General features: G+C 39.2%; 2 protein-coding genes across 4 annotated transcripts; one reads left to right on the top strand and one right to left on the bottom strand.

The window, feature by feature from the left end:
- The first annotated feature begins 6,728 nt into the window (after positions 1 to 6,728).
- On the top strand, positions 6,729 to 13,164 carry LOC110636464 (membrane-anchored ubiquitin-fold protein 4). Of its 3 annotated transcripts, none has more exons than XM_021786182.2 (4): positions 6,729 to 6,985; positions 7,262 to 7,409; positions 12,275 to 12,445; positions 12,736 to 13,164. In XM_021786182.2, the coding sequence occupies exons 2-4, from the start codon at positions 7,280 to 7,282 to the stop codon at positions 12,789 to 12,791; spliced, it is 357 nt and encodes a 118-aa protein (XP_021641874.2). In that variant the 5' UTR covers positions 6,729 to 6,985; positions 7,262 to 7,279; the 3' UTR covers positions 12,792 to 13,164. The 3 variants fall into 3 exon arrangements, with proteins under 3 accessions (XP_021641874.2, XP_021641873.2, XP_021641875.1); XM_021786181.2 differs by having other exon boundaries at positions 7,175 to 7,409; XM_021786183.2 differs by having other exon boundaries at positions 7,175 to 7,409; positions 12,275 to 12,448; positions 12,738 to 13,164.
- A 749-nt stretch (positions 13,165 to 13,913) lies between these two features.
- On the bottom strand, positions 13,914 to 16,056 carry LOC131180993 (GRAS family protein RAM1-like). The gene is given in 3 exon segments (XM_058149304.1): positions 13,914 to 15,035; positions 15,134 to 15,894; positions 15,897 to 16,056. Coding segments are annotated over 3 exon segments (2,043 nt in total).
- Positions 16,057 to 16,669: the final 613 nt, after the last annotated feature.

Raw genomic sequence — 16,669 nt, 5'->3', positions numbered from 1 at the left:
CACTGAAATGTGCGCCAAATCGCTAAAAGATTTTCCGCTCAAAGCATCTGCTACAACATTGGCCTTCCTGTGGTGGTACCGATGGTGCAATCATAGTCTTTCGTAAGCTCCATCCATCTCCTCTGCCTCAAGTTTAAATCCTCTGTTGGAAGATATACTTCAAACTCTTGTGGTCGGTGTATATCTCGCACACTTCACCATACAGTAGTGTCTCCAGATTTTCAGCAAAGACTACACCGCCATTTCCAAATCATGGGTGGGGTAGTTCGCTCATGCCTCTTCACCGCTTGAAGCATAAGCCACTACCTTTCCATTCTGCATCAAGACACACCCTAGGCCAACTCGAGGCGTCACAATACAGTGTATCCTTCACCACTCACAGTAGTGTCAACACAGTGGGCGTGGTTAGACACTCCTTAAGCTTCCGAAACTCACCTCACAGTCATTTGTCCAAATGAATGGAACATTCTTCTGGTCAACTTAGTTAGGGAGCCGCTATCTGGAGAAATCTTGTACAAAACGCCTATAGTAGCTAAATAAACCTAAAACTTCGCACCTCGGATCGTTGTAGGCCTAAGCCAATCGGGCCATGCCTTCAATTTTCTTGGGATCCACTTGAATACCGCCACTAGAAACCACGTGTCCCAAGAATGAGATGCTTTCTAGCCAAAATTCACATTTTGAAAATTTGGCATATACCGGTGCTCCTCAACGCCCGCAACACCATCCTCAAGTGCCACACGTGTTCTTCCTCCGAGAGTATACGAATGTCATCTATGAATACGATGACAAACGGTCCAAAAATGGCTTGAACACCTGCTCATCAAGTCCATGAAGGTCGCCGGTGCATTAGTGAGTCCAAAAGACATCACCAAGAACTCATAATGACCATACCTTGTCCCGAAAGCCGCTTTGGACACGCCCTCATCCCCGATTCTCAATCGATGGTAGCCCGATCGCAGTCTATCTTGGAAAAGAATCTAGCTCCTTGGAGCTGATCAAACAAATCATCGATCCGAGGAAGTGGACACTTGTTCTTCACAGTCACCTTGTTCAGCTGTCTGTAGTCGATACACAACCTCAATGACCCATCCTTCTTTCTCACAAATAGAACAGGAGCGCACAAAGTTGAATTGCTCTGACGTATAAAACCCTTGTCCAAAAGCTCATGTAGTTGCTCCTTCACTCTTTCAATTCTCACTGGTGCCATCCTCGTAAGGTGGCATGGATATGGGATTTGTACGGAACAACATCAATGCAGTAACTCTATTCCCTTTCTCGTGGCAACCTCGAAGCTCCTCGTGAAGACATCCATGAATTCTCCGACAACAGAACATTTTCCATAATCGACACCTTCTACAGATGTATCTCTCACCAATGCCAAATACCCTTGGCATCCACGCCAACATTTTTCCGCACTAATTGCTGACACCAAATTATATGGAGCCACGCTCCCGTCACCATCAAAACTAAACTCTTCCACACCAGGTATGTGGAAATACACCTTTTTGTTCCTGCAGTCTAAGGTGGCATAATGAGTTGCCAACCAATCCATCCCCGTGATTACATCGAAATCCACATCGGTAGAGGAACCAAGTCCGCCGGGAGGATCTTTCCATCCACTACCACTGGGCTACCCGAAAAACCATATCTACATCTATGTTGTCACTAAGTGGGGTAGCTACCGACAAAGGGCATTCTAAAGTTGTAGGGTTTCTACCCAACCTCATGGCAAACACAGGGGAGACAAATAAGTGCGTAGCACCCGGATCTATCAAAACACGAGCCTCATAAGAATGTACTGGAAGAATACCGCCACAACCGCATTTGAAGCTTGAGCATCCCGGTGGGTTAGGTGAAAACTCGAGCTTGACCCTACTCGAGTGGCGTAACCTCGACATCGCTTCTACCTCTGACCGCCTCCAAATCCACGCCCCCTTGTCCTCGGCCTTGTTGGCCATCGAATCGACCGCCGCCATGTTGGAAGTACCGGATACAATCGGGCGAGGAACATTAGCAATGTAACCCCGTGACCCCATCCGTGGCTCATCAAAACGGGCATTCTCTAGCAAAGTGACTCGTCGGCCACACGAAGCATACTCTGATCCCATCAAACAAGGTCCCGAATGTGCTCTTCCACACCGTGCACACGGTGCAAAGAGGATCTGAACTGAGCGTAACTACTGCACTCGAATCGTTATCACCGCCGATCCGCACTCGGTCCGAACCCTCGGATTTGTGTCTAAAACCACTCCTCTTATTCCCGCTTCTTCCTCTGTAAGTAGTTTGGCCACCACTATCCGTAGTACCCATGTGGGGAACACCGACTAACCTCCGCTCGCTTTTCTTTGCTCTCCCACCGTCATCCGCAGATAGCTAATCTCAATCATTCGCTCGATCAACCACCACATCAAAAGATCGATCCGACATCATGGCCAGTTCGCATACCTCCCGTCAAGCCCCTTTAGGAACCTCTTCACCTTCATAGTCTCTCGTAGCTACTGCGTAGGGGCATATCCGCCAATTCCGTAAATTCTCAGAGCATATTCATCTACTGCACTGCCATTCGCCTTAGGGCCTCAAAAGCCCACTGCTTCGATCTCTCAAGCTTTCGCACAAACCGATTGATGAATAGTTCCACAACCGAGCCCATGTCAAACCCTCCATCCGGTAACACGTAGTCATTCATCCATTGTCTAGGCATAGGCCCCATGACATCCGCACACACTCTATCGCCTTCTATCAGGCCAATCAGACTGCTCTCGCCGTCATCAGGAATCCAAAACCGGTATGCATCGTCGACACATCATAAGTACTGTGCACCAACTTCTTAAAATTTATGATCTGCTTGTATGGTTCTCCTCTTGGTGTGGTGGATCGCTCATGTGGAGGGTGGACCATATACGCGCCATCATATCGATGGTTCTCTGCAGACTAGAGTAGTCGCCATGGGGTCCATGGGACCGTGCCATGAAAGACTGCTCGACCGTGGGTAGCCGCTCTTCTACTTGAGCAGCTCTAGGCCTCCTACCGCCTCCTGGGCGGCGCCTCATCTGTGCCGACACCTCGTGCACATCCGGTTCTCGTGCGCTGGCAGCTCTCCGCTTCTACGCATTTTCTGAAATTCAAAGAAAGATTAGCCCACAAAATTCAAAACTGCACATTGCACAGCTCTATAGACTCATATTTATACATAACATATGGAGCAGAAACTAGAAGCAAAGATGACAATGCAAGACGAATGTGGACCCTATATTTCCGCATGTGACTCCTATTGGACTTTTCCCAACACTTTAGACAACATTCCCTAAGAATCTGGAGCCTAAGCTCTGATACCACATTTGTCACGACCCAACCTATAGGCCGGACCTGCACTAGGACCTGGGCCAGCCTAAAGCCCCCGAGGCCCGTAGTATGCCTAACTGTTCATTTACCCAATGCTGAGGCCCATTTGGTCCCAATTTCAAGAAAACAAACGGACAGAGTCCGGCCATAAAATGGACTTACCAACGGGGAGTTTTCGACTCACCCGACCTGTAAACACAATATAGTCAATTGGGGAGCTCAGCTCACCCTCCACATACTCATCAACATAAAAATAAATGGGAGCTCAGCTCCCTCATCCAATCCATCAAAACAGACTTAAAATATTAAGTTTACAGGTCCAACATGAATATAATATTACAGACCAAATTCAAATAATTACTGCTAACACATGCGGAAATTCTAGGAGTAATTAAAATTACACAAAAATAAATAAACAACCTGCGAAGTAGAAAAGGTGTTAACCTGCAACAAAATATCCTCCGTGGTCTGTAAAAATTTTTGAACAGAGTGAGCGTCGACTCAGAGTAAAATATGAATTTTAACCATAATCTCTATAACTATTTAAATCTTATGCACCCTGTAGAGTGAAATGCAACATCCTAATCATTTTCACATCATAACATCACAAAGGTAATTTTGAGCACTCACGCACTCGTAACATCAATCATAATATATGGGAGCCGATCCTATCTGACTCTCTTAAGTCCAACTCGTGCCTGAAGAACTCACTGGACTTCCACTTAAATACCAAATCGGGTCCCATGAAGAACTCAAGCCGTGTCTACCCCAAGGACCGGTCCTGAAGAACTCTGCCGTGTCACCCGCCCTATCAATAGTCCACACCACATCACACGCACGCCAACGCACGCACACTGCTCCAAATTACCACAACAACATACATGGCACTTTAACATTTATCAATGCATCAAAAACCGTGCCTAGAGTTTAACTACATAAATATATGCATAAAAGTGATGCATGGGCATGCTGAACATATAATAATATCGAAATTACAATTAAAATTAATATTCTACTCACAAACTTGACGACAAATTACCGTGGGCGGAGAGGAAGAAGGTCGTCCTGGCCACACGACAATTACATTACATCTATTTAATAAATTTGACTCAATACAAACAAAGAAAAAGGTCAAGTACGTCCTAAGTCGTGCCGAAAATCCGGCAGAGTCTCCCCTATACCTAGGACCTACCCAACCTGCAAAAGGGCTAAAAAAACGCACTTCTATATTCACAATCCATATATCAACAGTTCAATCATATCACACAGCCCCTCCTGGGCCCATCAAATCAATCATCCATCACAATACGCAAAATTTCAATTTAGTCCTTATTATTGATCATTTTTGCAAAATCGCCCAAACAAGCTCTAAAAATTATAAAACTTTGCCTCATGTCCTTAGCAATATTACTAAGCTATTGCAAAAAGAATCGTAATTTTCTAAGCTACCACGAATATTTTATGGATTTTTAATCCTATTTAAGCACTAGAAAATTACGAAAAAACAAGGTTCGGGTTTACCTTTGCCGATTCCGACTTCGGGAACGCGCTCGGGACGTCTGACAATGGGGGGCTAGCCAAAACCTCGGTCCAATTCGGAGACTTTTCCAGAACGGTCCGTTCGCCCAAATTTGCGCATCTTGGCCAATCGTCCGAATTTCCGCGAATCGAGGATACCTACACGAAGCCCATAACACGGGGTTAGTACATAAATTTTTCAGAATTTTCTAAGCTCATTTAATGCTCGAAAATACACCGCGGTTCGTGGGACCCACCAAAAACGGTGTCGGAAAAATTCAAATTTATGTCGCTATAAGCTCTCGACGAATGGAGCGTGCTGGTGGCCTCAGTTTCCTCGTGGGATTCACGGTTTTTGAGAAATCTAGCCCAAAAGTCGAAATGGGCTAAAATCTTCCCGAGCAAAAATCGGACAATCCGCTCGATGGATTTCGGCGTTCTTGGTATCTATGGAAAGCACTCACGAGTAGATGATTTTGACACAAGACCAATCCAATCGGACGGTTTGAGGAGAATGGCAAGGCGCTGCAGGGCGCCACGCTGCTTTTCCGGCTCGGCGCGCCGCTGGCCATTGGTCGGGCGTGGCGCCGTGCTGGTCATAGCGGCTAGCCGGGCTGGCCGGGTCAATGGCCACATACATGAAGTGAGAGGAGAGAGAAACGAGGGAGAGAAGGGAGAGAGCCATCGCGCGCGGGAGAAGAAAAAGGAAGAAGGAAAAGGGCCGGTCCGATTCGGCCGGTTCGATTCAGGATACAAAATTTTGAATTTTTACTCTGCCTCGGGACCGAAAACGAGGTCCAAAAATTCCGAAAAAATTCCATAAAACTCAGAAAAATACGTAGACTCCAAATATATTTTTAGTTTTGCCACGTGGTCTTTAAATTAATTTTTAAAAATCATCAAAGTTTATATTTTCGGAAAATCGAACCCGATTTTTAAAATCCGAAAAATCTCAAAAAAATTCCTAAAATTTAAATAAAATTAAAATACCAAAAATGCTCATAAAATTTAAAATTTTGGGGTGTTACAATATTTTTCAAAAAAATATTTTTAGTGAAATAAATGAAGTCTTAATAATAAAAAAATTTCTCAAATTCTCAATATTAAAAGTGTTAAATCACAAGATATTTAAGAGTATTTTATACAAACCAATACAAATAAAAAAGTGATTTCATACGTATATTGTAAATAATAAAAATATCAATAATTAACATAAATTATTAAAAAGTTGAAATTTATTATTGAACATTATAAAATTCAACTTTTATTTATTTGTGGTCTATTCACGATGATTTTAATATAAACCCTTTGTTTTTTAGCAATGGGGAATAATATAATTTAAAAGTTTTCATTATTAATTAAATTTCATATTCATATTTTATAATAATTGATGAGACAGAAAAAAAAAAAAAAAAAAGTAAGGCAGTTTGGAAAACATGGGCAAAATCACGCAGCCCATACATGTTATGCTTATTGTCCATCTTCAAATCCTCTGGCCCACTTAACCCATTCAAACTATGGCTACGGTATGGCCCAACTACAGGGTATCTTCTTTTCCCCATAAACACCACCACGCGCTGCGCGATGTGCGTGACACTTACTGAAGATGTTATATACCCTTAAATTCATAATTTTTGTCTCGCTCGCCGTGTATCGCTAGTTTTTGTCCACGTATGTGAACAAAATGACACATGAGCGCGGTCTCCTCTCCCAACCTACCGTAAACGCTAATTCCTGATTCACCAATAGCCAGTTCCCACGTCATACATTGGAAAAGAAAGTGGAATCTAATTGGCCGCAGTTGGTGGAAAGGAATGTTAGGAGAAACAGGAAAAGAAAACTCCAGTGCATCTTTGTGCTGGAACTGTTTATTTACTGGTAGAATTATAGTTTTAAGTTCTCTCACTTTCTCAAGAAAATAAATAAAATAGAAAAGTGAACTCTCTCTCTCTCTGAAGAATAGAAAAATTGAAAAGGCGAAGGGTAATGACCCATTAGATACTTCCTGCAAAAAATTATATAGCGTCGAGATCGGGTCTGGCCTTAGGGTTTCTCCTCTGATTTATCTCTTACTCTCTGTGTGGCTGTCATAAACCCTAGAGAACTGCAACTACTCCTGGAGGTGATTGTTGTTTTCTTCAATTTTTTAAAGTAGTTCAATGATTGCCGAATATTGTGTTTACAGCTTGTTTATTATTATTATTATTATTATTATTATTATTATTATTATTATTATTATTATTATTATTATGTTCGGTGTCATTTGAATTTGCCACGAAAATGTGTGTAAATTTGATTATTTTCTGTGTAGGAGCGTGGAGATTGGATAGAAATTATTGGAAGGTTAGGTTCTGAAGAGAACTTTGGTGGTTGAGGATTTTTAGTTCAATTTGAACAGGTAACGATACAAGCCGAAATGCCGGAGGAGGACCTGGTAGAGCTTAAGTTTAGATTGTATGATGGATCGGATATTGGTCCATTCAGGTACTCACCGGCCTCCACTGTGGCTATGCTCAAGGAGAGAATAGTTACTGAGTGGCCAAAAGGTCAGAATTTTGACTCTCTGCTCTGTTTAATTGGCTTCCTGGGAATTGTTAACTTTGCAAGGCAATTTTTATCACCATTTCCATTTCGTCCTAAGAGTTAGTGAAATTGAACATTTGAATTGATTAGAGAGATGCATCTCATTTGTTTTTGGTTATATAAAGCAGAGAATATCTAGCATTTGTGATTATAGTCTATTTGTTTGCATGGATTGATTTGGACTATGGGCCATCTTTTCTCTACTTTATTTTATTTTATTTTTGTTTTTAAATATTGATAACTTGGATGATTAGAACTTAGAAGTGGCATTCACATTATATTCCCTAATTCATAAATTCCATTATGTGACTTTAGTGGTAAATGCATTAATAATGATTGCTATGGTGTTGTGAGCCTGACAATATATTTTAATCATGTTTGATCTTTTCAAAATTGTATAGTTCTGCTGCGTATTATCGTCCTTAGCTCTTTGAGATGGATAACTTATCTGGTGGAGGGGTTTAACTCGTAAAACTTTTGCAAGTAGACTAGAATTTGAAATATTCATGTATCTCGTGATTGGATGTGACTGGTCAATCTATTACTTGGTCACACCGTTTTCCTGGTCTCAGTGAAATTATTATAGATAGGGTTTCTTTGGTAGATATGCTTGGTCTTAGTTTTAGTTGAACATATGGGATGTTTGAATGGAAATGCATGAATTTTTGTCATCTGCTACTAATATTTTAAGCCACCTTAACCACTCATCTTGTTTAATAGCCCTATTTATATTCTGCTTATTCCTTTTCAAATATGTTGATTGGTCTCTCTTGTTTATGCTCGTCATCATCATTGTATATGAGCTCTTCCTGCATTTGTGCATCCAAAACTGTCATTACTGGTCGGCTACTCTATAGGCAACATAGCTTAATAATTTCTCTTTCTTTTACATTGTCAAATCTTTTGGGTTCTGTAAGTGAATGGATGTTGGATATACACCATTTACATGGCAAACATATAAATGTACTGAAGTTGCATCTATTTTTGGACATCTTTTATCTATCTATTTTACTGTTTGATGCATATCTTGAACAACAAATTTTTCTTCTGATGTTCTTTTCAGGAAGAGAAGCTTTTGTTTTCATGCATATAGTCGGTACTAAAAAAATTAAGCTTTCAGAAATATCTTCCATAGTATTGGAGTGGATTGGGATCTTTGCCTATTTCCATTTTTACTTAAATTATCAATTTTATCTTCTTTTTTTCTCTAGGAGAAAAGCTCTATAAAAGTGACATTGTTGCTTGTTGGCCTCAAGTTAAGATTTGAACAAGAAAAAATAGTTATTACTTTCACCCTCTGTAGATTCCTTCCGTTATCAATGATTTCTAAATTTTACCGTTCTTTTAGGGAATTAATTTTTTTATTGAGATGTGAAATTTTGTATTATTGATCTGCATCAAAGTAATATGAGGATGAGCATATTTTTTCTGTGGCCTCTTGTGAATAGTGTCATTCTTGTAGCAAGATTCTTGCATTGAGAAAGCATAAGAGGCATATCGAAATGCATTCCCAGCAATTATGCAGATTTCCTTGAGTTCCTCTTTTTTCTTTCCTTTGTTCGTTTTTTTTTGGGGGAGAAAATGGAAGAGGGAGTGTTGGGAACAGGACAGGGTATTTATGCTGGTACTATCCTGCCAAGTTTCATCATGCAAATATGCCTATTGCAATTCCTAGTACACCCAAAAAGTGCTATCTGTTGCATGGTTTGTGACTTTTGTTATCTTAATGCTTATAGATCCATGGAATTGCACAAGATGCATCTTTGTGATTCATAGTATGTGATATAATGATCTTGTGTTAAATTAAGTGACCAGATTAAATGTTGCTGAAGTCCATAGGCAACAACTATTCTGAATGTTTATTTCTCCCCACGCCCCAATATTCTTTTTTTTTTTGGGAGGGAAAAATTCAAGAGTTAGAAATCATTACTTTTTTAATATCTTTCACCAAATTTTCCATTCTATCTCTAAGGGAGAGCGGAATTGTTGAAACGGTGTTATATTGGCTTATTGATTAAGAAGGTAAAAAGTTAAAACTTTGGGAAGTTTGTAATCTTTTTTAGTTATTCTGCCCCTTTGCCTCCCCTCCCATCCCTTTCCTCTCCTTTGACTACTGTAAGGGAATCAAGAATCACTTCAAATAAGGAGTGAGAATATTTTTCAGCAAAGTGAATGTCATAGGACCTAATTTTTGTGTTTCATTAACGTTGTACTTTGCACAGCTCAATTTACTTTTTTGCATTATAGTAATGGTGTGTATGTGAGGCGGGGATTGGCGAGGAATGGAAGGTGGAGTAGCAAATTGATGACCTTGTTTAGGAATTTTTCTTCATTAGGAAGGGAAAAAACTGTTGGAGAATTTTCCGTTCGATAACAAAGAAATGGTTACCCAATAATTTTGTGATTGTCTTCTTAATTTTAATTTTTTCTTTTTCTTTTCATTTTTTATCATGGGATATATATGTTTTTCATTATCATGAAAGTGTCCAAAAAAGAGAGAGGCAATGCCTAGAATTACTTCCTTCCCCTTCACTTGTTAATGTGTTTGGGGACTCTCAATTGTCATTACCTTTGGTCAAGAGCCCTGGCGCTAGGAAAACCACAACACTAAGCATATATCGTGTGAAAAAGGATAGACTTTTGATTTTACTAATAATCACTTGTTAATAAGCTGTGATGCATGGGAACAGCAGGGGATGATGTTTCCTCGTGCCAGAAACATTTCTGACATGGAAACGGCAAGACAAGGTAGGGAGGCATTTCAAGGCCATTTCCTTAACTTTTGAAAGCCAGAAACGAGTTTCTAACGTTGGAAACACATTTCTTAAAGAAAGAAAAAATATATCAGTTTAGGCTAAAAATGCAGAGTCGTGCTGCATCAGACAGAGGTTTTGGGAATTGGGACTGCTTTTTTCTTCTCTATATTTAAGTAGGGTTAGGAGGCAGTAAAGTTATGCTTTTTTTTTTTTTAATTTCTTTTGTTATAATGGTATATGTGGCTGTGAAATCTCTAAGAGGAGAGCTTTCAAAGATATAATATTATTAATTTTAATTATATTTTTAATTATTTAAAATTGTATTATTTTATTAAATCTTAAATAATATTTATGTAAATATATTTTATATTTATGAATATACCCTTAGATTTTTTATATTTAGGCGTTTCCCCTCATGTTTTTGTTTCTATATTTTGGAAAATGCTGTTTTCCCTTGTCCGTTTCTGCATTTCACCATGTTGCTTTTCCTTCCCCATGCTACATAGGTTAAAATAATTAAAGAGTAAATTGGTAATTGTGAGACTTGTTTTTCCCTTCATTTATTTTTGGGATAGTGGCACAAGTCACCCAGTGATATTTGAATTTTTCCAATTTTTTCTATTTCAGTTTTATATATTTATTTATTTATTTTTTCGAATCGAGTGTCGGAATAAAGTTATTATTTACAATCAAGTGTATTTCACTGATTTTTATTGTCTAAATACTAACATGAACAATAGGGGTTCACCTGTATGAATAAGCATGAGAATTGTGGATCTTTAAGGGCATAAAAGTGAAGATCACATGAAAAACATGCAACTAAACTATAAATTAAAGAGCCAACACGCCCTTAATTTAAAATCTCCTTTCACTTTAGGATTGACAAGAAATTAGGGATTGTGTCATCTTCTCTACCACCATTGTCCTAGTCACCTATCTATGCCTCCCTCCTTTACTTTTGCTATTGAATGAAAATGCCAAGTAAGCAATGCTCTTGTTTATTCGAAGAATCAAAGAAGGAAAAGAGATACGATTGAATATAGAAAAATGACCAACAAATAAACCAAGAAGAAATGAATAGTATTGGAGAACTTTCTTGTGATGGGACTTGTAGAAACAACCTAACTCTTTGGTTTGTTGGATTAGGTAATCTTGTTCTTCCCTATCCTTTCTTTTCCTTATTTTGTTCCTATTTCTGCAAATTATAGGATAAAGTTTTGTGTGGCGAGACAAATCTTCTATCACAGATGGGAGAAAACTGAGCAATGACGTAGGAGGAAGGAGTTGATGATGGTGGTTGTGTTTCAGTGGAGTGGAGGGATTAGAGGGGTTGGTGTTGGTAAGAGAAGAATCTTGGATTGGTTAAGGGAGTCTTGCTCTTGAGTTGGTTTCTCTGTAGGCTTGATTGAGTTTAATGCCAAATTAAAACCCATAGAAGAAGAAGATGAAGCAGGGGAGATTTCTTAGGGCATTTGGTAATTTTTTTCTTTCATGATCACATGATTATTGTGTGAAGTCCTTTTTTTTTTTCTTTAAATTCCAGCACATAGCGTTCATCAAGGTAAAGATGGAATTTTTTCCTAGATCATCATTCCGGCAAGTATACCTGGCCATAAGCTCTTAAATGGGAAAAATATGTCTGTTTAAACACTTGATTACCCAAAGAAAAAGGTTTAAGACACCGAAATAATAAAATTGAAAAAGTTTAAATGCCACAGGTGTAATTATCTCATTGTTTTTTGTTCTTGAATTTAGATATCCCTTAAATTAAAATCTGTTTGTTTTATTTTCCATGCTTGATATGATTTTGGTTGATGTAATTCATTGATAAGAGAAATGGGGGGGACCAGAAAGAAAAAGGAAGATGAGGGGAAGGGCGGGCAATGTGTGTTTACTTCTACATTTTTTGTACATTATCTAGTTTCCTTCTGCAAACTCATATTTCATATTTCTTTTCTTTGGCTTTTAGATAATCATGCTTCTGAGACGAAATTTCTAGCAATGTACATAATTTGCTTTTGATTCTTAATTGTATTTTATGACAACAAAACTATACTTCTGATTTGTCATAGATAAGAAAATTTCTCCCAAGGCAGCAAATGACATCAAACTGATAAATGCGGGGAAAATTTTGGAAAACAACAAGACTGTTGGGCAGTGTAGAGTTCCTTTTGGAGAGCTTCCAAAAGGGGTTATTACCATGCATGTTGTAGTGCAACCATCTTTAGCAAAAGCAAAAACAGGTAGTTTTATGGACTTACTATATATTCAACATTAGCATAGGATTATTCTGTGCCAACAGCTTTTATTTTGACAATCTTATCTGGTCATGCTGTTTGCTAAAATTTGCAGTTAATGGAGAATAATTTCTCGAAATATTTCTTGAGGCTGAATCAGTCAACATTATATTGTGAACACATATTCAAATCTTAATACATTGAGATGAAAAATTTTAATCTATGATGGGATATGGCCCGTGAAATTTGGTTTCTTTTTCGATGATGGGACTTGTTTATTTTATTGTTTTGAACAGAGAAAAAAGTGGATGAGGCCCCAAGGAAAAATTTCTGTTCATGTTCCATATTGTAAGAGAACAGCAGGGCGTTAATGCAGGTTAAAGTTCGTGAGGTTGGCTTGAATTTGCTGAGATCTCATGGCCTTGGACATTGGTTGCTGGAAGAAAGAAAGACAATAATTTGTAAAATGGTGCTATCCCTCAGTGTCGCACCTTAGTTTTGAGCTCATTCCTGTGTAACAAATATGTTGGTGATGTATTTGCGTTCTATAAAATGCGTGTTTCTGTATTTCTATAGCAGCTGTAGTCCTTTTTATAATTTATTTTATACAAGGCTTTTGGTTTGACACTTCATTAGGCCGCATATCCTTAGTAGAACATGCTATATTCGCCGCTTACTATTGATTACTGATATGAAATATTCATCTTTGAGACCTGTTTTATCAATTTTTTGCCTGCAAATTTGAAGATGGGCAACTCTCAGGCACCTAATCTCTTTTTAATTACATGTTTTATTCATTTTTCCCCTTAATTTGCACTTTTTCTTGTATAAACAAGCTTTATTCTAGTGTGTATCTACTGTAGTGTGGGATCTGAAAAAGAATATAGCAACGGTTTAATTTCACCTCTAATTACTTATTTTTAAGCTCAGAAATTTTAATTTAATTAAAAAATTAAACATTTTAATTTTATGTTTTAAATCAAGAAATTTAAGTAAAAAAAATTAAGAAATTGTTTTTTTTTTTAATTTTTTATTTAAATAAAAAAAAAATGAATTTATAAATTTTAATTTTTAATTTAAACAAGAAGAACTGAACGTCCTTAACCATTTGTTGTAGATTTTCTTGCCACTGGGGCTTGGAAGCCTACAGTCCAATAGTTATGGGAGGGAGTGTTCCTGAATGTGCAATTAATCAATTTACTTTATTTTAAAGAAAGGTTGTAGATAAACAAATTAATTATTTAATGGGGAATTAATCGTGAGATAATTTTTCTACAAAAGCAAACAAATAGGCCGATTGTTATCCTTTAATATTTCTTGGCGCTAATGTTGTCTTTGTTGAATGGATTTTATTATTATTATTTTTTACTTGTACCAAACGAGTTAAAAACCTCAATAACAAACAAAAGAAGACCCATGACAAGAATATGACATACGCGTGAAAAAGAGGATAGAAAGAAGCTAGATTATCAACTCAGCATCGCCATGCAGAAGCAGCAAGTATAGCCCTGTCTTGCCACCCCAGGAGCAAGCAACCTTTATCCTCTGTCAATCTGTACCCATCGCATGAATACAAACCCAACAATATCTTGGACTGAGTCACTGCATTTGCACTCAGTGGCACCCCTTTAAATCCTTTCCCTTCCATTAGCTTCCTCCATTTCTCCAGCCTTTCATGCCTCATTGTCCTCTCGATCCCCTCACATGCCACTATGTTTCTTATGTCTGGAGCAAATATGTACTGCTCCACTTTTGCCCTCTGTGCAGAATCTGGTGGAAAAGTTGCATCTAATGAGTCAAAAATTGCTGAATAATAGTGCAATGCCTCAAGGAACCTACCCAGGAAGTATGGTCCGTTGTGGCTTGCTTCTTGTTCAACTAGTGTTACTATGTTTGGTGCTTGGTCACGGATCATGGCTAACAGGTTTCCTAGACAGTGTACAGGGACACGGTGGAGCCGGTTAACGGAGTTAACAGCTAGAGCCTCACCAACCCTTCTGTTGAACATGTGGGGTTTGAGGTCTTCCAGTTCTTCAGCCACTGGATGAAACTCAAATGGAACATGGAGAGAGTGTGCTAGTTCTGTTAAGCAACGACCAGTCTCTCTCACGCCCTCTATGGAGGAGCCGACTCCGGTGATCCGGAGAAATGGAGCACCACCTGGTCTAGCTGCTAAGGCTTGCATGAAAGCTGGCCACTGATAGCCTTGGAGAATGTCTAGGTCAATAACATGAACACGTTCTTCTGCTTCGAAGGCCTCAAAAATGGCTTGATTGGCGGTGAAATGAGCAAATTTTACGTATGGGCAAGCTTGGTAAAGAATCTGATAAATTTTGAGAATTTCCATGGAATTTGGAGGGTAAGGAGAAAAGGGTTTTGCAGTGGAGGTACTAGGTTTAGTGCTAAGTGTTGCAGCAAGCCTAGCACTTAGGGCTTCAGTGAAGCAGGATGCCACTCGTTGCATGGAGTCACCAAGGGGTGTGACCACCCCATTGAGGTGGTGGAGATATTTTCTTGCTAACATATAGTCCTCCTTGGCCACGGCTTCAGCACAAACAAGAAGGAGGTGCACAAGTTGAAGTCCACTGTCTTGCTCCTGCTAAAGTATATGAAGCAACTGAGATTATACTGAAAATGGAAAGAAAAGATTAATGATGATGAGAGAGAGAGAGAGAGAGAGAGAGAGAGTTTCACCTGCTCATCAGAACCAATAGGGAGAGGCACCATCAAGCTGTGGTTAAGATTCTGCTGTTGCTGCTCTGGGGATGGCGTTATTGATGGTGGCGGTGTTGTTGTTGTTGGTGTTGGTGGTGGTGGCTGTTGCTCTTGTTGCTTCTGTTTTTGTTCTTGTTGCAGTTGTTGTGACAGCGTTGCATTTCTCAGAGAGCCCATCGGGTAAATATCTCTATCCTGGGTCAGTTGAGAGCCTGCTGATGATGTTTCACTCACCGATCCACCAAACCTCGAGGGATTTGGCATGGCCATGCAATCCAACATTGCAGGAACTCTGCTTGGCATATCAAACAACTGCGATGAACTTCCATTGCCAGATGACAGCCTAGTTGGTTGGTACCCTCCAAGCCCATCTCTTTGATAATCATCCAAGAAATCCTCAATAGCAGGCAAAGAAGAAAGGCTCTCAATTTGCATGTATTGGTTATTTGGAGAGTTAAATACCCTATGGAGAGGGCTTTGTCCCTTCCCTTTATGACTGCTGCTAAAAGATCCAAGCTGAAATAAATGTCGAGGAGGAGAGCACCCTGAAAGACTCTGCCCTTGCATTGCATGAACGTGGTTGTAATTGCAGTTTGAGGTTTGTGGAGATGGCAAGTTCCTCACTGGAGATAAGACCATGAAGTCGGAATCCAAATGATCAGAGAAAAACGTCTCCCATATCGAACTATCAGGCGACTGAACTTCAACATCTCCATCCAACTCAAATTTAACAGCAGGAAGCTGAGGCTTGGAGGGTTTAGGCTAGAATGCTCCATATCAGAAGATAATGGAGTTTTCTTGGATTCAGAAATTGATGATCCATTAGGAGAAGTAGGTTGCATCTTGGTGCATGAGCTCTCACTTTTGATTGACCCCATGCTTCCACAAAGAGAATTAATCATTCCTTTCCCTTCTCTAACGCACTAGCTAATTAAATAACTTGTTCTTCACTTCAATACTGGTCTAATAATCATGAAAATTTTTCAGAGCGTAATCTTGCACGCTATGGTTGGCAAACTATAGAGCAGAAGTTAATTAGAGACTGTTTTCTCTTTTTATTTACAAGGATTTGTCTCATTGTCCAGTATGCCTTTGAAAAGGAAAGTGAAAGAGACAAAATGCAGATCTAATATCTTTTGATTGGAGCTTAGCGAACAAACAGCTCCAATTTATCACCTCCCACGAGGTTCCTTGCCAAGTTTTGGTGTTTCCTAGAGGGTAGAGGCTCAATCTTGTCACCTTGGATTGCCTGTTTTTTAACCCTTTTGCTCCTCTACCTTGGGAAACCCTGTACTTCCACTAAATGACAATTTCTTGACAGGTCCCCACTTTCATTGGGCCGGCCCAGCTCAGAACAAGGAATTTGGAATGATTAATTGTTCAAGGAGGAAATCATATACATGGATTAATAAGATAAGGGAGGATTAAATTTGGAGCACTAAATGCATAGATTAATAAGACAAGGAAGAACTTCATCAATGCGAAGATTTGTGAATAAAGACAAAATGGATCATA

Source organism: Hevea brasiliensis, chromosome 6 (assembly GCF_030052815.1).
Source record: "Hevea brasiliensis isolate MT/VB/25A 57/8 chromosome 6, ASM3005281v1, whole genome shotgun sequence".
NCBI classification, from domain to species: Eukaryota; Viridiplantae; Streptophyta; class Magnoliopsida; order Malpighiales; family Euphorbiaceae; genus Hevea; species Hevea brasiliensis.
The sequence above is the reverse complement of the archived record's forward strand: the minus strand, read 5'-3'. Positions and strand labels throughout refer to the sequence as shown.

Excerpts from the sequence above, each read along its gene's own strand:
- LOC110636464 (XM_021786182.2), top strand. The coding sequence starts at position 7,280 with ATGCCGGAGGAGGACCTGGTAGAGCTTAAGTTTAGATTGTATGATGGA. Across the intron at positions 7,410-12,274 it reads AGTTACTGAGTGGCCAAAAG|ATAAGAAAATTTCTCCCAAG; the intron begins GTCAGAATTTTG and ends GATTTGTCATAG. Across the intron at positions 12,446-12,735 it reads TTTAGCAAAAGCAAAAACAG|AGAAAAAAGTGGATGAGGCC; the intron begins GTAGTTTTATGG and ends TGTTTTGAACAG.